The sequence below is a fragment of the Agelaius phoeniceus genome, chromosome Z (genome assembly GCF_051311805.1).
Source record: "Agelaius phoeniceus isolate bAgePho1 chromosome Z, bAgePho1.hap1, whole genome shotgun sequence".
Lineage (NCBI taxonomy): Eukaryota > Metazoa > Chordata > Aves > Passeriformes > Icteridae > Agelaius > Agelaius phoeniceus.
In genome coordinates this window covers 23,989,755-24,012,362 of record NC_135303.1, presented here as the reverse complement: position 1 = coordinate 24,012,362, position 22,608 = coordinate 23,989,755, and the positions used below count along the sequence as shown (strand labels likewise).

At 37.8% G+C, this 22,608-nt stretch overlaps 1 protein-coding gene across 4 annotated transcripts in view; it reads left to right on the top strand.

Moving 5' to 3' along the window:
* Positions 1–22,108, top strand: part of SKIC3 (SKI3 subunit of superkiller complex) — a 47,315-nt gene extending 25,207 nt beyond the window's left edge. For all 4 annotated transcript variants that reach the window (XM_054652469.2, XM_054652471.2, XM_054652468.2 and 1 more), the window contains exons 25-41: positions 505–579; positions 1,205–1,346; positions 2,541–2,634; positions 3,206–3,283; positions 4,581–4,705; positions 6,371–6,494; positions 7,891–8,109; positions 8,900–8,972; positions 9,700–9,753; positions 9,859–9,970; positions 11,219–11,347; positions 11,967–12,088; positions 13,944–14,102; positions 16,166–16,318; positions 18,050–18,180; positions 18,736–18,859; positions 20,295–22,108. In XM_054652469.2, the coding sequence (XP_054508444.2) occupies positions 505–579; positions 1,205–1,346; positions 2,541–2,634; positions 3,206–3,283; positions 4,581–4,705; positions 6,371–6,494; positions 7,891–8,109; positions 8,900–8,972; positions 9,700–9,753; positions 9,859–9,970; positions 11,219–11,347; positions 11,967–12,088; positions 13,944–14,102; positions 16,166–16,318; positions 18,050–18,180; positions 18,736–18,859; positions 20,295–20,372 (1,992 nt within the window). In that variant the 3' untranslated portion in view covers positions 20,373–22,108. The remainder of the gene's footprint in view (positions 1–504; positions 580–1,204; positions 1,347–2,540; positions 2,635–3,205; positions 3,284–4,580; positions 4,706–6,370; positions 6,495–7,890; positions 8,110–8,899; positions 8,973–9,699; positions 9,754–9,858; positions 9,971–11,218; positions 11,348–11,966; positions 12,089–13,943; positions 14,103–16,165; positions 16,319–18,049; positions 18,181–18,735; positions 18,860–20,294) is intronic.
* The last annotated feature ends 500 nt before the right edge of the window (positions 22,109–22,608 follow it).

Below are 22,608 nucleotides of genomic sequence, written 5' to 3'. Positions count from 1 at the left end.
GGGACAAAGCACTTCTTATTTTCTGGGAGGTCCCTTGCTCCCCTGGCACTGATAGCTCACATGCTCTTTCTGATATCTAGGCCATCTGTGAATAGTTGAGATACTTGTGACTTTTATGATCGTTATAGGTGAATTTCATAATGCCATGCTGCTCACCTGCTAATAATATTTAGTTGAAAACTGCATTCTAGAAAAGAACTAGCACCATCACATGTTGAAATTCAGCTCTTGTCAGATGTTGTTATAAATTGTTCTAATACATGCAAGTCTTTGTTCTGAAGATAAGAGTAGCAGCCAAAGAGTTTAAATTACTGATACAGTGGAGACTGCTTGTGTTTCTCCTGAGTTCGTTTTGTTTTTAAAACCAATCTTGCTTGTAGGCTATGAGGAAAAAGTGTGTTCATGTTGAATGCTTAAGATATGCCTGACATAATATGAGCTAAGGTTTTTGTCAGTGTCATAATTTTTAAGTACATGACCATAGCAGCTCTTGCTTCTCTCTAGGCTCTTATTGCAGAGACTGTAGGCAGCTATGATACCATGGATCTCTTCAGGCACACAACTGAACTCAGTATGCATGTAAGTGTAACAGTTGTATTGTTCTGAAGTTTTTGTACATCCAGTCTCTCTACTTAGGAGATTATTTTTTTTAAAATAGGCATGTCTTGAGTAGTGAAACTGTTACAGTAATGTTTCAGATGAGATTGTATGGCTTCCATGTTGTTGCTGACTTATGCTGGTATTGTATAGCAGGCAGTTACTTTATAAAATTTTTTAGTCCCAAGCGTTCAAGAAATCAGCTCTTTAAGTCATGAATAAACATTCTCCATGTTCCACAGAATTGGACATAGATCAAAGGCATAAAATATTTCTGGAGAGAGCAAGGATACTGCCAGGACCCTGTGTTCCAAAAAAAAGTGGAGGACTTACTCTTTCATAGCTTTTTTTTTTGGCCTATTGTGTGTACAGTCATGCAGCACATTATATGAGAATGTAAGAATTTGCTTTGCTCAGATGGCAAGTTAAAAGTATGTGTGGAGGTATTCAATTTGGTATATTCTTCTGCTTAACACTGACGCAGATTTTTAGCCAAAACTCTGTCCTAAAACAAAGAATTTGTATTATTATAATCTGCAATTATTTTGCTGTATCTTGAGCAGGTTTAATGATTTCTGTTTTGGGGGGTGTCTGTTTGTTTCTTGAGACTGAGGGAGCAAAAGGCTATGCCCACTGGGTATGTTCAACGCTGCAGGATAAAGCCAACAGAAACACTGAAGTGTATCTGTACAACATTGTTCAAATGAATGCTATACCAGCAGCCCAAGTGGTCTTGAGCAAATATACAGGTAGGTAATTTAAATACTTCTCTAACCTGTCACACCTAACATGCATTCAGAAGGAATAAATACACCTGCACTAGTTCTAAACAAGAGAGGTCTGGCTGAGGTGGTGAGAGGCTTTTTAGCTTAAACTAACTGAAACAGGGTAAGCAGACCACACAGTGATGAAATGGATGGGTTCTGTCTGCTTACTCCTTCTAGTTGTTTCAAATACCAGCGAAGGGACCAAGGGACCAGAGCCTTGTCATGCTTCTCATAGGATGTTTGCTCTCAGACTCCCTTTGCATGTGTCTGTATGTGCAGGTGAAGATAAGTGCCAGGTCCTCGGCCTCTGTGATGTGAAGCTTGGCACAGAGGATTGTTCCTGTGTGCTGTGTAACTCAATATTCTCAAGCATATGATTTTGTTAACCTTCAGCAGGTGATGGACTCTGGTTTTGTGCATGATTCCAAACCAGCCTCCCCATTGGATATGTCTAGCCTGGAAAGCAGGTAGAGGAAATGCAGATTTTCATTAGTCTGCAAGTATTCCTGTAAAGAAATCACCTGAGTAATCTGTTGCTGACTTTTGAGAGCTAGAAAATATAGCTCACAGATGTGAATGTGAAACTGTTATTTCTTTGTGCCTTGTTCTTAAGGGGACTCTGGAGAGCCTCCCTTCCTCTTCTGGGGAGAAAAGTACTAGTCTGAGATGAGTTGACAGCTGACAAATTTGTGCCTTAGCAATTAGTTAAAAATTACTAATCGTGGAAGGGACCATAATGGTCATCTGGTCTTACTTCCCTGCTCGAGCAGGGATGTCCTACAGCACATTGTATAGAATTGTTTCAGAATGTATTAAGAATAAAACGTAAGATTCTACTGGTATTTTACTAGAGTCAATGCAAGATGAATACTTTCCTGTTTCATTAAAAAAAATCTGCCTGCTGAAAAACTTAAAATATATTGAGTGCATTATGCATTAATGTTACATCATAATATTTTAAACATTTTTCAGCCACCGTGATGTCATGTTTTGGGTCATCTGTCTCTTCTGTATTTGCCTGCAAGCCGGTCAAAATTATTCTCATGAGCAGCTGACAGAAGCATTTGGCAAAGTGTTCAGTGCATGTACTGTAGCGTCAATGTAGCAATGTTTTTGTAATGCTTTTTCACAGCTTACTGATCTTGTTTTCCTACATTGTCAATTCTGATTTTCTAGAAAGAAATCCAGATGATGCTTCTGCTTTCACAATGTTTGGGTTTTTGAATGAGTATCTGGATCTAAAACAGCAGGCAGCCTATGCCTATGAGAGGTAAACTGTACACCCTTGGAAAGCTTAGAGAAGCTCCTTTTCCATGAACCAGCTGAAAAACCTAAGGGTTTTTCTTTTCCTTAGATAAACTTTACTTTCTCTGTTCAACAGTATATTTGAACTAAGTGTATTGTAGGGTGGGTGTGTGGATGTTCCTATACCAAATTTGGAAAGGCAGAATACAGAAAAGTAAAGATGTCCTAAGACTTGTATGTCTTACCATTACATTAACTAATTCACTGTGTGTGATTTAAATGAAATTGAAGGAGAAAGCAAGCTTGGTTTTAGCTTTATTCTCTATCCCACTCTAATTAATGAAGGTGGTTGGCCTTTGGGTTTGTTTTGGGTTTTTTTTTTCCTCTCTCCTCTTTTCAAAGAGAGGAAGGTGGCAAATGAAACAGTATTGGTGACATGTTTGTTGATGCATTAAAACAGTAAAATAGGCTCTGTTTATGTTTAATTAGCATAAAAAGCTTTTGTATAAAACAGTTGTCCATTTTGCTCTGAAAACTTCTCAAAATATGCATCTTGTAGTCACATGATAAGTAACATTCATTGTGGTTAATTTTAGGGCAGCTTCACTGCTGAAAAACTCAGAGGATACTGAGAAATACAATACAGCAATGCAAAACTATGGCAGGTCACTATGGTAAGTGTCTGTTGACTTTCTGAGCCCCTAGGTTCAGCTTTGGAGGTAGTGAATAGTAGAGCAGTACAAAATATGGTGAGACTTAAGGTGAAAAATGGTTGCTAAAAATCATCTATTAAACATTATTTCTAATTGGAGACAGGTTTGACTGCACTTTGTATTTGCTCCAGAAATGGGTAGTGTAATAAAAAAAAAATCATATTGTAAGGAATTGCTGTATGTCTTCACAGGCTGTAGCATATCAGTGATTCCCTTATCCTTTGCTTGGTACTAACATGTCTTAGTGTAGTCTGTTACATTGTCTCCACAATAAGCTGTGGGGTTTTTTTCATTTTTTTTTTACAATCTTGAGCTGTGTAATAGGCTTTGTCTGAATAAAATTGCTGCTTCGAGGTTTGTTCAAAAGCCCTTCTGTCTAGCTTTTGAATTTATATTGACTTTCACGAAGCATGTGAGGTTGGGGTGTTGTGTACCTGTGTGTGGTCTTTCTGCTCATGAATCTCTATACTGTAGTCCTACTCACAATTCTAAGTTCCTTTCATGATGCCTTCTGGTTCTGAGGGAATGCAGGACTTAAATAGGTAGACTTTCAAATTTCTCTTTGATATGAGATAGCCCAAGGTCTACTAATTAAATATTTGTTAGCTCTCTGAGGAAACCTCATATGTTATTGTATGTGACACTGAAACTTGTAACCTGTGACAAAGTGATAATTCATTAACTTCAGGGAAGGTTTTAGAACCAACTCTTTAGACTCTTGAAATCTCAGATCCAAGCTGTGTGTCTGTTAGTTCATGTGTGCAACTTACACAAGATCAAATCTCTAGTAACTGATCCGTAGTTCTAATAAATACAATCCTCTATTATTCTTTTCATAGTGGTCTTAGAACAAGAATGTTGTAATCTTTCTGTGTGTGCATTTTCCTGTCTGTGTGCATGATTTGCTTTTTTCCAAAAAAATGCTTGATTTGCTTTTTGCATGTTTCTCCTTTGATGTTTTCTCCCCCTGCACTGTGATGATCATTAAGTCATTTCCCTTATATACAGCTGTCATGCAGATACAGAGGACTTCTCCCTATCAGCTGTTCTTCATGCAGCAGATAGTTGGAGAGAGTAACTGCTATACCAGGCAAAGGGTGGGGATTACTGCACATTCTTGTCCTAATATTGCTCTTTTCTAGGTGTCTGTTTAAAACTGCTATGGAATAGAGGGCACTGGTCCTCAAGGACAGTTTGTCTGAATTAAAACAGCTGTTGCTGCATCCTTCCTACCAGTGACTGGGGTTTTTTTTTGCAGTGCTCTTGGGCGGTGTGATGAGGCCATTGAAGTTTACACATCAATACCCCTAACAGAGTTTGATGGCATTGTGGGACTAGCGTTAGCTTACTTCAAGAAAGGACTCTTAGAAGAAAGTATCAAAGGTAAAATCAGAGCATTATGGAACACTTCTTTTGCGGTTAATCTTATCAAAATTTGTTGTCTAACCAACCTAGCTGACATTCAGTATTTTGCTCTTTTGGTTCTATTGTGTAAGTATAAATGCCACAACTATTTTAATACCTTGAGTACCATGTGCAGTTTTGGGCACCACAATAAAATCAAGACATTAGGCTGTTCAAGAGCATCCAGAGGAGGGCTATGAAGATGGTGAAGGGTCTAGAGAGCAAGTCTTATGAGGAGCAGCTGAGGTCCCTTGATTTGTTTGGCCTGGAGGAGACTGAGAGGAGACCTCGTTATGGTCTTCATCCTCATGAGGAAGTGAAAGGGCAAGTACTGATGTCTTTGCTCTCACGACCATTGGCAGGACTCTAGGAAGTGACCTGAAGCTGAGTCAGGGGAGGTTTTTTGAATACTAGGTTGAATACCCGGAAAAGATTTTTCACTCAGAGTGGTTGAGTACTGGAACAGGCTCCCAAGGGAAGTCATCACAGTACCAATGTTGTCTTCAGATCAAGAAGCTTTTGGACAATGGTCTAGGCACACGATGTGATTCTTCAAGTGTCCTGCACAGTTGTACTTCATGATGTTGCTGGGTCCCTTCCAATTCAGCCTATTCTATAATTCTGTGAAAATCTATTAGTCCTAGTATTGCTCAAATGTAGTAAGGAAAAAGAAATTTCTTCAAGTGTGGGATTCTTGTCCATTAAGCTGGTTTTCTCTGAGCCTCCCTTGTTCTCAAATTAAATTGTTTTTCTGGAAGAATCAGTTGTAGTCTAGAGAAGAAAAGACAGAGGTGATGTCATCAATATAAGTGTCTCAAAAGCAGGTGTCAAGGGGCTGGTGCTAGCCACTTGGCAGTTGTGCCCATCAACAGGGCAAGGCATGATGGACATCATCTAAAATACAGATTCCACCTCAACATGAGGAAGAACTTTTTATGCTGAGGATGGCTCTGAAACAGGCTACACAGTGAGGTTGTGGAGTTTCTCCCCTCTGGAGACATTCAAAACCCACCTGCAAGGTCCTGTGTCACCTTCTGTAGGTGGCCCTACTGTGGTAGAGGTGTTGATCTCTAGAGGTCCTTTCCAGCCCTAATTATTCTACGATTCTCTCAAAGGGGATTAATGTGGTGTTGAAAGCCCTTTAGCTTTAGTGGTAAATATAATTATACTATCATGTTGCACACTTCTGAGATGTGGAACTTCATGAAAAGGTATATGCAACAATCAGTGTAGAAGTGTTAAGTGCTCACAAAGGAACAGTCAGCCCAGTGCTTTAAATAATTTTATTTTGTATTTGGAATGAGTATGCCCATCTGAACTACTGTTTTGTAAATGAACTATCACAGGGTTCATTTTTACCAAGTTCTAGCAGGGTTTTCTGAAAATCCCAATGCTGCTTTTCATTTGTGTTTCTACTTGCTATGTGTTAAACAACTCCCAGGCTCTAAACAGTAAATCTGGTATTTCCAAACATAGTTACTTCCAAAGTCTTAGTCAACTTATTTTTATCTTCTGCTTATGATTTGAGTTGGGAAAATACAGTGAACCCGAACCTAAAGTAGTTTCTCTGTTGTAATATCATGCTATCCTAAAGGCTGTACAAAGTTTGTGTTTTTTCTTCTCCCTCAATTGAATTTTTACCAGCCTATGAAAAAGCCTTGTCTGTTGCTGAGTCTGAAAAAGATAAAGCACATATCCTGACTGCCTTGGCAATAATAGAATATAAACTGAACAAAGTGGATGCTGCAAAGACACTGCTGTTTAAATGGTGAGTAGAGGGAATAATCAGAATGTGATATTTTATTGTTTTTGTGGGAACTCAGGTGGATATTTTCTTGGTGTATTGCAGCATAGAAGTGGAAATGGATGCAGTGTACTTATTCATGTGATACATGTGGTTTGTTTTATGGTCTGTCTCTTCCACTTTCTTAAAGCAGGATTGAGTGGAAGGACTGAGCAGTTTGGATGTCCAACATCCTTAAGTTTTAAAAACTTTATCTTCTAAGATTATAGTACTTTGTAGTTGTTGTAAGCACTATTTTTGCTCATTGTTTTTGCTCATTAGCTGTAAGAACTCTGAATGACCAGTGAAAATAGTTTAAGTAGTCAAAAATCTCAGAAATTGTGTTCCCAGCAATGTAGACCAGGACAACCCTGTAGCTTTCCCATGAAAAGAAACAGATCTTTACTAGTTGTGCAATTAAGTGGTGAATGCCTGTTATTTTTCAAATCTGTGGAGGCTAAATCACCTGTGCATCATTGTTAACCTCCTAGTAGCTAGAAATTAAGTTACCATCTCACCTCCCAGGGACAACTCTCTGTCAGTAGAGAACTCTAGTAGTGGCAGTGCAGCACCCATCAGCAGATTCCTGAAGTTACTAACACAGAGAAGATCCATTACCTTTCCTATCCATGGTTAGTTGGCTAGGAAACTATTTCCTACATCTTATAAATCACTGCAGGCTTCTACTTTTGTCAAAAACATGAACAATGAGAATTTTCTAATGACATCATATGTTTGTGCTTGAAAAAAAAAGGTAGTGAATGGCTTAGGAAAGCAACATCACAATGAATACGTCTAGACCTGAATTGGAAACAGTGCTACAAACAGATTTTGGTGGATTTTACTAATAGGAACAAAAATTATGCATTCTGGTGCAATAGATAGATGTTTCTCTTGACTGGGATTTGTGCTAGATGACTTGAAGTGCCCAAGTAGGACCTTGAACATGAAGCACTTTTTTCATTTCTCATAACCAGCTTAGCACAGAGATTCTTAACAGTGTGTATGTATGGATAACTAGTATGATAGAATACCATTTCCTTCTTGTCAAAGGGTCCTTTTGCTGGCTGTTCAAGTTCGATTAACCGCTTTTTTATTTCTTGCTAGGGACTGAAAACAAAACATAGAATCAGAAGCTTACATTCTTGTCTTTTTTTGAGGGCGAAAGTAATCATTAAGAGCTTGATTAGGTGCCTGTAACCTGGCCTTCAAGGACATAGATTTAGCCTGATCCAGGATCCCATAGAGAGTGTTAATTCTGTATACCTTTCATGATACATAGGAGCAAGAGGACTCAGAAGTAACAAGAACTGTCATGTTATCAGGAAACTTAGTTCGTGCTCCAAAATGGTTGTCTCTTTCCCTCTCTTTGATTCAACAGCTCATTAAAGGAACCTAGCACGGAAAGTCTGAAGGCTTTGTGCACACTGGGATTGGTAAAGCAGGATGCAACACTTGCAACAGCAGCCCTAAAAGAATTACTGAAGCATGAAAAAGGGAATGATGGGATTTATGAGAGGTGTCTCATTGCATCTGCTGTTTATGCATTACAAGGTAGAAATGTAGCAATCCAGAGGGAAGTCTCCAAAGCAATACACAGGTATATAGTTTGTCTTGCTTTAAATTGCCGTGTAAATGTATTGCTTTGATTACATTGAAGAGTAAGCAAACCTGTTTCTTTGAATTCTTATTCTAAAAAAATTTTTTAATAAAAATTCATTTTCAAAAATGAAGTCCTCACCTAAGGTTGTACCTTTCACTGACAAGTTTGCTTTCTTATTTATGGAATCAGATAGCAGAAGTTTCATAGCTCATTCAGTGTTTTCTGATTTTGTTTGGGGGACTTTTTTGATAGGTAGGTTAGTTTACTCTTCTGTGAAAGCATTTTTCATCCTGTGTAGCATAACTTTCAGCCTAGAAAAGTCCCTTGGGCTTTTATTTAATATTTAGCAGCCTTTGAAGCTGTTTCTTCCATTAGCTAAGTGTCTGTGTTTAAATTTGATTTGATTAGCCTTAGCATTCTGAGCCTTTCAGGAAGGCACACATTATAGTCTCTCCAAGGGTTTTCAGAAACTATTTTCATGCAATTGTTTTTTTCCAACTACAACTAAAATTTCTCGTTCTTCATGCTATGAAGACAAGACCTGTAGGCCTAAAGTTTGTTTTCTTCCTATGAATATTTATATTCATGCTGTACATTTTATTTCTTTAGCTAGCAGGATAATTTCAATGTTGTGTTGTTTGTTTTTACCCATGTCTATCTTTTAATACATTGCATTGTATTCTTAATAGAAAAAACTGTATTTGTATTTATAGCAAGTGCCTACTGAGTCCTGGAAGACCAGGTGCATATCTAAACCAGACAGTTTAATACCCTTTTCTTTCCCTAGTTACCCTGATAATCCTGCCCTTTGGTCTCTTCTGTCTCGAATAGTTCCACTGTATGCATCAAAAAAGCCAAAAGTAAGTAAGTGTAATACACATGTGCTGTTTACATTCCAAGTAGTCTGTGTTGTTTCTTAACTGAAAAAACCCCACCATTCAGTGTGTGGACTTTCCCCAGTTAATAGGAAAATGTACAGCTTACATTCAAAGCAGTGCACAGCTACATACTGAATTTATATACCATTATTTGGATCTTCCATGAGGTAACCATTCTTGATGTAAACTTAGAGGAAAGATCTGCTAGAATTATGCTAACAATAAAAGGCTATACTATGTATAATCATGTATAATTTCTTCTGTTGAGTTTTATATAGGTGTATTTATGTAAATAAATATTTCTATTAAGATTTACCTATCTTTAATTTGGTTAATGTAGTTATCTTCACTTTTCACATTAGGCAGTGTTTCCTTGCCACTTTCTGCTTATTATTAGTTTTCCTTCTTACTCCTAATAAATATTCCTTGTCTTAATTTATGCTAATTATATAAACAGAAATAGCACCTGAAAAGAAACCCTTTTCAATATGGGGCTGAAATTAGAAACCAATCATATAGAAAAACTCTAGTCTAAAATGTCTCTTGCTAATTTTTTCATAAAAAGATCATGCCATAAACAAGGACATTGCCTCATTGTGCAAATTTTGTACTTGTGAATAACAAAGATAAAATTATTTTGGCATTATATTTTGCATAAAATTAATTAGCCATGTAATTAAATCAATTTTTTGTTTTTTTAATCTTGCAGGGAGGAGCTGTGGCAGGAAGTGTTGCACATACACTTGATGTAAACTGTGGAAAGGTTTGACTATCTTAAAATGCAGATTTTGTAATTCTATAAACAGTCCTAAAATTAATTCTGTCTGATCACTTACCTGGTTAAGTAACTCTTGTGTTCTTTTTATAGGAAGTCCTGCTGAACATTGCAGTTAATCAGTTGGTAGCAGGATGTCACATGTTAGAAGATAAGAAAAACAATCCTCTGAAAAATATTCAGAAGGCCATCCATGTCTGTCCAGGTTACTTCTGTTCTCAAACACAGTAGTGGTTGTTTGTCTTTTTATCCATCAGAAGCAAAAATTACTGGATTAAAGTAAAATCTGCTTTTGTTGGGTTGATTTGTTGTTTAGGGTTATCCATGTATCTTTTGGGGAAGTTGCTTAGAGTGGAAATTGTCACTTTTCTTCCAGATTTAGTGGAATGGGAATTAAGCCAGACAGTAAGAAAAATATTGCTGAGTTTTAAGGCTTGTTCTAAACCATGAGTAATTTCTTAATTGCTCAACAGGAAAAGACATAAGTATTATTTAGTGTACTAGACAAATTGAAAAACATATGTTCCCTCAGTATGCAGCACCAGACAGAAGAGAATTATTTATCTCCCTTGAGATTTTTTATTAGAAAAGTTCTGTTAAAATGTGTGGGTTTTGAACTACAGAGAACTGTATGGTTGTATTACTAAATAGTCTTCTTCCTATAGCATATGAATTGCAAGCCTGGTGCGGTTTTCAGTTGCTAATTTGTACTTGATAGTGAAATACTTATACATTGCTTCTTCTAGAGTCATTTTTTTCTGATGCATAGGGCTGGCTTGCAAGTTCAAAATGTCAATTACTTTCCTACAGGAAATATGAGTGTATGCTGTTTAAAAGCAGTATACTTTACGTTTTACTTTGTTAGATCTTCAAGCTTTGTTTCATTTTTGCTGGCAAAATTAATTATTTTATGGATGAAAATTTAAATAAATAAAATCTTTAACTGAACTCTGTCCAATTCAGGACAGAGATTGCTCTTACAGTAGTAGGTGTTCTTCACAGGGCTATTTAAAAGTGAAGTTGACATAGGAATTAACTGGCAGTCGAAGTAGGCACCTATTGCTATAACTTTCATGCTGGTGGGCAGAACAGACTGAGTCTGCCACTTTGTGTTTTGTTACACCTCTTCAGTGAAAGCCAAGATTATTTATATAGTCAAAAATAAATTGGCAGCTTCAGGTTAGCACACTGAAGCTATCTGTGAAAAATACATTAGCTGGCTTTAGGAACGGCATCTTCTTTTTATAATCTGATGAATCTTACTAGTTAGAAGCAAGTAGTTATCACCTTCCTTGGTTTAAACTCAATTACTTCTCTTATTTTTGGTATCTTATTTACAGTGTATGGTTCATTGATAGGTATGCTTTTATGCTTTATCTGATAAATCCCATTCTAAGTGAACTACCAGCATATTTAGAATGGACATGAGTTCCCTTTTACCATTCTTTTCTAGATAATCCTGTTGCTTGGGCAGTGCTAATGGCAGCCTGTCATGCTGAAAACACTGTTGTCTGTCTAAACAACACTGAACCAAAACGAACAGGCCTAGAGATGACACTTGTGTCTACAGTTTCAGCCAAAAGTAAGCTATATGAGTTTCCTGTTTAAAAAAAGCAAAATAAAATTGAAATTATCTAAGCTTGCAGTGCTGTTCTGAACTTGCAAATAGGCTGAGTAGTACTCAATACTGGTAATTACTCAATAGCTGTAGTTGTATTTTACACAAAAAAACCATTAAATTCTAATATACAGATAGGTTTAGATACTTAATGGCAGCTTGCTTTCCCCTCCAAAGCTTCAAATGGTTTTGTAAAGTAGTATTTCTGAACTCTGATGCCTACACCCATGAATGTGGGTGTATTACATTGCAGCAGCAGTAGTTTACAGGAAAAGGCTAAAGTAATTTTGAGTTCTTTAACTCTTCCAATAGGTGCTCATTCTTGTTCAATGCCCATAGTGTTTTGAAAACTGGAATTAAAATTCCATGTTTGATTGATCTCAAACCATTAACTCAAATGGTGTATGCTTATTTCCCCTCATGCTTTTGATTTTACCATCTTTCAGTGTTCCCACTGATGAAGGGAGCCATGTCACATTAAAACTCATAAAAACTCTCCCTTACCAGATCTAGAGCTTGTGACCATAGTATTGTACTACAGCATAAATACTAATCTGTTTAAGTGTGTTGTCTGTCTTTACAGCTGGAGAAAGTAATCTTCCACATAATTATGTCCGTACTCTTGAAGACTGGTGTCTGTGTCAAGCTATTACCAGTCTAGGGGAGACTGGTAAACTGTCAGAAGCTGAAGCTCTTTGTAACAAGGTATGATGGGGTCACACTGGCAGATTGTAGTAGAATTGACAGAAGCCATTATTTTTGCGCATTTTACAGTAAGGTAATGTTTGAATTAGCAACTGTCTGTTCCATCAGAGATACAAAATATAATAGTTCACAGAATCACTGAATATTCTGAGTTGAAAGGGACCCACAAAGATCAGACCATCAAGTCCAGCTCTGAAGTGAATGGCCTGTATGAGGATCAAACCTTCAACTCTGGCAGTATTAGCAGCATGCTCTGACCCACTGAACTGATGGTTGGCATAGCCTCCCCTCCCCAATATACTGTTTGCAACACCAGAACTGTGTTAATAGTTGAAACAAGTAGTGTATGTGTCATGATAAAGCTGAAGCCTGTTCTTCCTGCTTAGAATTAAGCAAAACATTACCAAAATTCAGGGCAAGCAGTCAGGATAGGAGACATCCATTTCTTCTGGGTTGTATTGGTACTTTGTTTCAGAGCTCCAAGTGGATGCTACATGTTTAATTATTAAAAAAGAGAGGTCATGCTGCAACACAGCTATGGAAGGGAGCTAGGCTGTTAACAGCATTCAGGAGGGTGTTCATAAGCAGAAGACTTGGCAAAAGATCAGCAAAAAAGCACACATCCCTGATTTTCATTAAGGAAAATTACTAATTGCATGCAAATGTGATCCTTGGTTTTGGTATATTTCATTAAAGTGGATGGGAGTTAAAGAAAACCACCAACAACAAACAACAAAAAACCTAAACCACACAAGCGGATTGATTGAACAGGCTGGTTTTCAGGAGGAAGTACTTTCTTTGTACTTTCTTTGTTTGCTTGGTGAGGTGTTTTCCTTTTCTGGCCAACTTGTCTACTGACCTGCCTTATATTAACAATCATCAGAGATTTTGAGACATACAAGATCTGTCCTTCCCCCAGATTGGTAGGGGGGAAGGTTGTGGTGGATTTTGCTTGTATTATGCTGATTTTTGTTTGATTAAATAGCCTGGGGAGAGGACAGTCAGGGTCTGCAATTAGTGTAGAAAAAAGGATAGCATTCCCTAGTACCACAAACCTTCAGTGGTAGTTTTAGACCCCAGAATCCTCAGAAAGCAGTGTAACTGGGAGTGGAGAGTCAGACACTACAGTCAATCAGTTGTGAAGGATTCACAGGCAACATACTTTGTTAAAAAATGTGTGAAAAATACAAATATTATACAAAAAAAATACAAATATAACAAACTTAACACAAATCTGGTTTGAGTTATAATTCTTTGAATATTGAGATTTCAGCACAGAAAATAACATGCAGTGAGGTTTGCGAAAGCTTCACATGTTTCACCTGAACAGAGTAAAGCAACAGATAGCTAGTTTTCTGTCTTTTCTTTTTTGTATTGGTTCAAAGAAATACTCTATGGATGCCTGCTGTTACTGAATAGGAAATGTTTAGTAAAGTCCTTCTGTTCCAGTGAAAATAAAGTGTCTTATTTGGGAGAACTAAAATTTCTTGAAGCATAATCAAGGTCCTCTATAGCCCCAAGACAGGTTTTTGCCTATATTAATAGGACCAAAATTTTTAATAATTATCAAACCAAATGAGCTGTCTTTCAGAAACCAGTAAGAGTAGGAAATATAAAATGTAAATGTAAAATGTAAAATTGAGCTTAGACTTCAAATGTATTTTGAGGACAGTAAAAATATTACCTGTTTTTATGGGTCAGTCCTGAAATACTCCTTTGTGCAGTGGAGGAGAAAAATGCTGTGTTTCAAGCACCCTGAGAAGGCTTTCAATGTTGTTTTCTATGAAGAGCAGAATGGAAAATCTTAAGTGTCCTTGGTACTGGAGAATGATAATTCTGATTGGTTTGGTTTTAGGGTCTAAAAAGCTGCCCTGAGCACCCAGCTCTATTTTTGCTTTTGAGACAAGTTCAGTGTAAGCAGCTGTTGCAGTCTCACAAAGAACTTCCAGACAGCATCCTAGAGGAACTTCGCAAGACAGTCATGTCCAGTTCATCCTCCGCTGCAGCCTGGCAAGTAAGTATCAATCTTTTCCCTGACTGGTGTGCCACTCTCATGCCTGCTGTAAGAGAGTGAGCATTCGTTTCACTGCTTGATTCTATTTATCTGCTGACAGTCAGTGACAGAAAAAGCAGCTTAAATTCTATTTGTTCCAAAGTTGAAATATGTTAACTTCTATAAAAGTTGAAATATTAAGGACTGCTAGTAAGACCAAGCAGACATGGAGGCAGGAGAATTAAAAGTTTGAGATAAATGTCTTTAGGGATCTGTGATTTGACATGTGAGCAGAAGCCAATGAAATACTTCATAACTTCATAAAAATAAATGGAGGTAAAGGGTTTCCTGTTGTAGTAATACACAATTTCTTACTTAAGGGTATGAAAACCTGAATAAGTCTCTTTCCCCATAATGTCCTGACTTCAGGTGTCACTGTTCTTTTGAGTAATTTGACTGCAGAGATTCACTCCAAATAACATTGTTCACTAATTCCCTTCCATGGCATGATGAGTAATCATTTTTAGATGATCAGTGAAGGGTAGAACTTAGAAGATCGGTGCAAGGCTGCTTTACAGATTATGATCTTGCTTCTCAGAAGGCTGCAGATGCTCTTCTCTACAGAAACACCAGGAGCATTATTTCTGGGGAAAATGCTTTTTTGATGCATTTTTCTCTGATTTGTGAGACTTCATCTTTCAGAATATAGAACTCATTCAGGTTGAATTTGCAAAATAGGGAACATGCAAGAAACTATTGTATCCCCTTCTTTAATAACATTTTTAAAATTAAATTAGAGTTTGTGTACATTTTTTAAGCATCCCTTGCATAGCCAAGTCAGCTTCCTTACAAGCAGGGAAAATAAGTGAAATGAGTGCATGTAATGTGGGGAGTGGAAGGGGATGATTTGTTTTAGTCTTCTTAATCCAGGCCACAGATAAGATACCTGTGAGGAAGATCTTTTTAGTCTTCAAGGAAGTATTTCTCAGGGCTTAGATAGCATTCTGAAAAACTTGGCTGCTACATTTGCTTCTAGTGGATTAATGTATGTTTTTATGTTTTCTGTCTCTGGACTTCCTGTGAGTTTGATTTATCCATTGTGATGCCTTACAGTTTTACTACATTAGAGGGGCCATTAACTTTTCTTTCTGATTAAGTTTTTGGCTTTTGTCTAAATTGTTATGTGGGATTTAAGGGTGCTACTGAACTTCTGCTCTGATGGCTGTTCTACTTCTTGTGCTGTGACTTGTCAGGAAAATAGAGAAAAGTAGACGTGGCAAAGCTGCCTTTGTGCCTTTGCAGGGGTTCTCTTCTTAACTTCTAGAGTGCTAGACATCTTCAGCTGCAAAGAGCTGAGGCTAAGGGAGGCTTTTTTCCCTTCACATGGATGAATGTTTTACTCTAATAAGCAGGCCTGCAGCTTGATGTCAAGAATGCACAGTCTCACTAGTGCTAATTAGTACTTTCCAGTGTGTTGCTCTTTGTAATTGGGAGTAACTTCTATGTACCAGAAAGCATTGATAATTTTTGCCTTCTCTAACACCCTGCAGTATTTAGCTAGGAAAAGTCTAGAGGCCTTTGCTCAAAAGCCCTCTAGACTTGCTTTGTTTACTTGGTGATCCAGCAAAGAATATTTCTAAATATGGCTTGCACATCTTCATGCATATCATGTACATGACAAGGATTTGCAAATATGGTTGCATCTGCTTCAAAAAATGTGTGATGACTACAGAATTAAAGACAGAGAAGCTAGAATCCTTTTCCTTCTCTTCATGAGGAAATCCAGGACATCTTGTGCTGGCAGAGCAGGCAGCAGCTGAGACAAGCTATCAAAAAAAGTCTGTGAGTAGGCTCAGGAACTCTCAAAATAATTTACTGTAGTAAGGTGTACTGCCAGCTCTGCAGCAGACTAATTTTTCTGCAGGGCAATGCACAGTGTGTTGTTGGAATGAGGACTGGGTGCATAATATTAGCACAGCTAATACTATGCTGTGATACTCTTATAAATTGGACTAAATGGTATTACCTAATGGATGTGTGTTTTGGTGGCTCCATAACTGATTCTGTTGGATGTTTATTTTCAGTGGCTGGCGAAAATATATCAGTCTCAGAGAATGATGACTGGAGCAGAGATGTGTTACAGAAAGAGTCTGCAGTTGGCATCACAGCAGGGCAGCTGGAACGGGAAGTTATCCAGTCTGCTCAGGCTAGCTATGCTCGCACTGGAAATCTGCATGGTAGGATAACCAGCATAACATTACTGCATGATTTCACAGAAGTTGGTGGGATAGAAGGCTTCTGTAGTCATTAAATTATGCCCCTGTTACGTTTTATGAAAGACAGATAGAGAATAGAATGAGACATCAAGGGGCAGTGGAGTATTCGTAGAACATGTCTCTGTAAGACAGGTTGCAACGTAATAATCACATAGAGCCACTTTGTGCCTAAGAGGCTCACTTGCTCAGTGAGGCTTGTCTATAACAGTTTTAGTTTGATCATCCAAATTGGCCTACCCCTCAAATGTCTGTCTTGTTCAGACAACTGCCTCAACAGATGTTTTTTCTTCATTGGTGCCTGGAGAAGTCAGTCAGTCATGTTTCAAATATTTTTATGCTGTATGGTCATTTCCAGATATGATGCCTTGCACTGAAACCTAAGAACAATCTAAGGGAATTGTATCTTGTGGAATAAAGAAAAGTACTCTATTCCTTGCATTGGGGGGGCAAGGTAAACATATCTCAGGATCTTGGCAAGTGTTTATTATCTTCAAGCAGTGTCACTCTAGAAACTTGAAGTGCACTACCAGAATTTAAATTCTACTGTAAAATGTAGATACTGCTGTGATCTTGGCGAATGCTTTTTCACTAATTATTGAAAGACCCAGCGGTAATCAAAATCAGGCAAAGCAGCCCCCATATATCCTGAGATCTTGTGTAAGAAAAGACAGTCGGATTTACTGAGGATAAAGCTGCAAAACTGTTCTCCGTTTTGGAGAAGAGAGTTGTCCTCCAAAGTCAGAATTTGTCGAGTGACAATATTTTTCCTGCTGTAATTCTCTCAGTTTTTACTGGTCTGCTTTCTTTTTGCTCCTAAATGCTTTCAGAGGTCTCAAGATACTGCCTAAATTGATTAATACTATTTCTTCAAGGGCTGGCCTGAATTGCCTAAGAATAAACAAGATTTTGTTAAAAGATGTGATTAGTATGAATTTGATTATCTCATCTCAACTTTTTAAGTGAGCAGAGAAGCTGTAGGTGGATATTTTTTTGGCATTTCTGCACTGGTTTAATGAAATGTATAAAAGCCTGGTGAAAAACTTGCTTAGGTCCAAGAAAGCTCTGTATTTGAAAATTGCTTGTCTCCCAGTTATCTTCCAAGTAAAGATCTGGTCACCCTTTCAAGTACAGTAATTTGAATGCTATCCAGACACAATGGGGATAATAAGGTTTTTCTAAAGCCAGTTTTTCTTTCTTTGCTTTGCTTATATTCTTAAGTTATATGGCTTTGCTCAATAGTTGCTCTGTTAGGTGATTGCAGTCTAGGAGTTGGTTTTGACTTCTGGTAAAAAATTGTCAGTTCTGGGGATAAATTTTACATTCTTGAATAGTTTTATATGTGGTATGAAGATTTGCAAGGGTTTCTGAAGCACTACTAAAACTTATATGAAAAAACAAAAAGATTATGTGCACAAATTAGCAGGGGGGAATACTGGCAAGGCTGATCCTAAATAAGTTAATGTGACTTTTCTAGGCACTTCTAACCACTGTTAGTCTGGGGGATTTTTTAAACAAGTGTCTTTCTAATGTGCCAAATACTGCTCAGAACAGCTTGAATGAAACCTGCTTTCTAGACAGATGTAAATATACTACAATAAAGTAATTTTCCCCCTGATATTTCTTCTTTTTATTTTTTAAAATTTCTTTTTTTATTATTCTCTTTCTTTATTTTTTTCTCAACTTTTATAATAGGCCAATGTCTCAAATGAACACTGGCCATCCTTGGTACAGGAGGCAACGACTGAAGCTTTGAAACTTTCTCCTTCCCCTTTGGCAGCTCTGCTTCAAGCCCTGCTACAATATAATCACAAAATGGGAGCAAGGTATGCATGATCTGTTAAGTTGTCAGTGGAATACTGTGTCTAAAAATACAAGTGGTCATTACCTGCAGATCTAGCTCAAGAACTTAAACAAACTTGAAACTGGAAATTAATTCTTGAAATAGTGTGGAAAATAAAAGGGAGAGGGGAGAAAGAGTTAATGATGTGGGGAGCAACCAAATCTTCCATTATTTATGAAAAAAAAAAGCTGATGGAGCATCAATGAATTAATATGACATCCCTACATGTAGTTGCCAGTTTTTACCAGATTTCTAATGGCACTGTGAATTTGAAAATCCCTTTGTTAGGTGTTTTTGTTGTTGTTGTTGGAAGATAGTATCAGCGAAACAGAATTTTAGACTTTGTGTCTAAAATAGACACTTTGTCTCTATTCCAATTACCGTCTCTTCTGCACTTTCACATCTTGTCTCTGTTTGCAGGAAGTGCAATAAGGGCTTTCCCGTATATTACTTCTGGCCATTGTTGCTTGCTTTGTTATGTTACATGGGGCCTGTTCAGTAGAATTTGATTTGGATTATGTTTTGATTATGTTTCCAGGGAAACTCGGCGAATGTTGGAGAGAATTGTTTACCAGCCAGCCAATCCAGAAACCATAGTGTCGGTGGCACGCTGGTACCTCCTGCAACATCTGTATGCCAAAGATGATTATGAATTAATAGATGTAAGACAGTCCACCTTATACAGAACTTCTGTCTATTTACTTTTGATATTATACTTGCAGCTGGGAAGTGGGGTAGAAGGAGGCTAGGAAGGTGTTGCTCTTGATGTGCAAATGTACTTCAGTTTGTGAAATCAACACCAGTTTGTTTGAATGTCTTCCATTCCTCCATGCAGTAATGAAAAATAAATAGCAAAGTCTCCAGTCCAAACTTGGAACAGTTTTAATGGTGATTCTTCAGTAGACATGAGGACCATTTAATTAAAATTTTAGCAATAATAATGTTAATACCCTCTAGCCTGGCTGGAACATGTCATGTCCCTGGCCCAAAAGATCTGAGCAGCAGAATCTCTGTGCTCTCTCTTAAAGGCTTGTGTGTAATGGTACATTATTTTCAGTACATAGTAGATGCTGCATTAGTTTCTGTTGACAGTACTTCACTAATGTATTTGATTAAACTCACAAACCCATGCAGCTCTTTGATGTAGTGCAAGTGGGGTGTCATTCATCTTGGCTTATAATGAGAACTACTTTTCTCCTCAAAATCTGAATATACTCTGAATGACTCAATGAAGAGTGGTGATGAAGTCTTTTGCCCATATTATCAGCTGTTCCCTGGTGAAATGCTGAATCCAATACCAAGTAGATCTGGAGGTACATATAAAAAGGTGTAGACAAAAATCCATACACAGACATGCTTAGACATAGATTAAAGAAGCTAGATTTATGAGTTCACAAGATCCTGGTATGATCTCATTGCACTTGCTTCTGCAAAGTCCTTTATAGTCCCTGCTGATGAGATGATAATAATGGCTGGAGATTTGCTTGGTTCTGCTTAATGGTTTTCCTTTTCAGTATGTATAATGTCATTGGGTTACAAGAGATGTGCCAGAAACTTATGAACATTAGGTTACTGTGGAACCTCTTTTTAAGGTCCCTAACAGAAAAGATCCAAATATGATGTGTGGAAAATAAATCAGGGAAGTGTGAATTTAACTGGGGGAGGGAAAAGGATGTGGCAGATTTTTTAAAGCAGCTGCAGAGAACACTTGAGTTTCGCAAATGGAGATTTATATAAAGGTAAGATTTATACAAAGCAAGGGACAAGTGTGTGTCAGCAGGAAAATAGGTCTGCTTGTTTAATTGCCAGCAGGTAACTACTTGTCAAAGTAACCAGTGATGCTTTTACAGACCATTGGAAGTGATTACAGTCACTGTAGCGCAGAGTTTGGATCTTTTAAGCAAGTTGATGTGTAATGTTGAGTATTTCCTATTTGGGGATTATGATCTAGATAATGATCTAGATAATGATCATCTAGTTAGATGATCTTTTAGCAAAACTGTCTAACAGGAATTTAAAAAGTACATTTCAGATTGCCATTAAGAAAATAACAGAAAAATCTTAAATTCTCAAGTTGTTCTTTATTTTTCTCTGCAGGTGCTTATAGAAAATGCCAAAGCTAATGGAGATGTTAGAGCTCTGGAACTAAATGAGAAATTATCATCAAGTGCCTAGAATGGACTATCTCAAGCAAACACTCTTATGTTCATCCAGTTGAATTAGCTCCCAGAAGCGTATAGAATTTGGGCTGTTTTTTGTTTATTGTGTCTGATTTATTTTTTTCTGTTTCATCAACTGTAGCCTTGTCTTTAGTTTTGCTTTTTCTTGAACAAAAGTAGGTTATTTTCATGTTGAGTTACACACATAAAATCACATTTATTTTGAAAAGAAAATCCTGAAATTTGCTTTTGTTTGCTTCCCCCACTTAAACTTTGTTGCTATTCACAATAGAGTATTTCCCCCCTAAGTTATGTAGCAAACAGAATTCCCCTTTATCTACTTATGCATCTCTGTCAGGTCTGAGGGTTCTTGGGCTCTGATACCTCCTGGACAGCAGCTGGGGCCCCCTCCCGGGAGTGCTGGCAGGAGTGGGGGGCAGGAGCTGGGTGTTCCTTTGGTCCAGGGGTCTTCCAGATGCCTTCTGTCCCATCTGGGTCACCAGAACTGATGCCTTATGAAGGCTGACCTAGAACAGAGACTAGACGGAGTTAAAGAATAAAGTAGGTATTTATTGGAAGGCCTCAGTGGATACACTTTGGGCAGTACAAGAGCCCAGCCAGGGCTACACCCAAGATGAACCCAGAATGGTCACAAAATGGATGACTGGTCACGAGGTCTCTCACTTTATAAGTTCTCATCCATTCGCATATTGGAGTTAGTTGTCCAGTTACAGCTTTAGATTATGAAGCCACATCCTTGTTTTTTTCTCTTCAGTCCACATTTATGCTCTTGGGCCTGAGATTTGGGTGGTTGTCCTTGGTCCCTGGCCAGGAAAGGAATTGTTTTGTCTACCTACTCTGTGAGGAGTAGGTAGACAAGAGCTTACCATCCCTTAATATGAAGCTCAGGACTACACACTAAAGCAGCAGAGAATCTGAAAAATATAAAAGCTAAAACTGAGGCATCATTTGGACGCACACAGAAGTACAGTTATTAACTCTACTGCCAGGTTTTCTTGGCACAGAATCTTAAGAGCTGGGTAGCAGACAACTTCTGTCATCTCTTGGTAACTCAGCAGCTGATTGCTTAATTGGATGAACTATGATAGCTGTTCTTCAGATATGTTGTTGTTTTACTTTTATGTACATGAAAATATAAAATAAATAAAGCAATGACTCTGACCTGTGGAAGTTACCATGAGGATGTTCACTCTGTTGACAGGAGTCATGATAGTGGTCAGTTTTTTTTTTTAAATCTTCTTAAAATTTCTGTCCAGCAGAGTTTTACAATGGCTTATACAATCCCATGTTATAGGAAAGGGCACTTCAAAAGTATGCAGTGGGACAGCATTGAACATGCACTTGCTTTTGGAACCTGTTGTTCTGGGCTTACAGAAAAGAGGATGCTGAGCTGGAGTGCAAGTGACACATGCTAATCTCTGGAGAGTGTGCCACTCTCATTTTAACAGGAAAACTCAGCTCAGTGGGCTGGGGCTTCTAGTCTGTGGAGGTAAGATGAAACCTTTAAATAGCAAGAATCTCTCCTTATCTTCCACACTTTCATTCTCTCACTTTTCCTTAAAATTATTTTCTTTAAATTTAGATTGATTATACTTCACAGAGCTGCTGTCAAATAGCCTTGAACTATCAGCAACTACAAATCTTAAATGGAAATGCTGCAAAAGCCAGACATGACTCTCAAGAGTAGCTGTAACTTTTTTTAGCTTGCTGCTATTAAAAACCTGGAGAAATTCTTGCAGCCTACGGTTTGTATCCTTGGCATATGGTCTTGGTATGTGTGCCACCCACTCTAGTGGAGGAAAAGCTGTCATCACCAGCCTCCTGGCAGCACAGCAAGCAACTGCCTGCCCCTCTTAATCCTTCTGTGCAAGCGTTAGCCTAGACTTTGCTGGTACTGAGCCCTGAATGCCTTCTAGCATCTAGGCGAGCCAACAGGTGACAACAGAGAGATGCCAGCTGAGTAATTGTCAACTGTGAACGTTCTGTATTAGGAAAAAAATGTTGTAGTACAGTGCTTTTCTGCTCAAAATACCATGAAATTGCTTTTACTGTAAACAGTGATGAGCTCTTGAATAAGATAATAATACAGCCTGAAGTTGTATTACATTATTTTTTCCTACATGCACTGTAGGAAAAAAAACTCCACAAATCTCTGTGAGTTGTGAAGTACTCAGAGAAAAGTGCTCAGGGAAGATGAGTTTAAATTTAAGCTTTTGTAAAATTCAGCAACA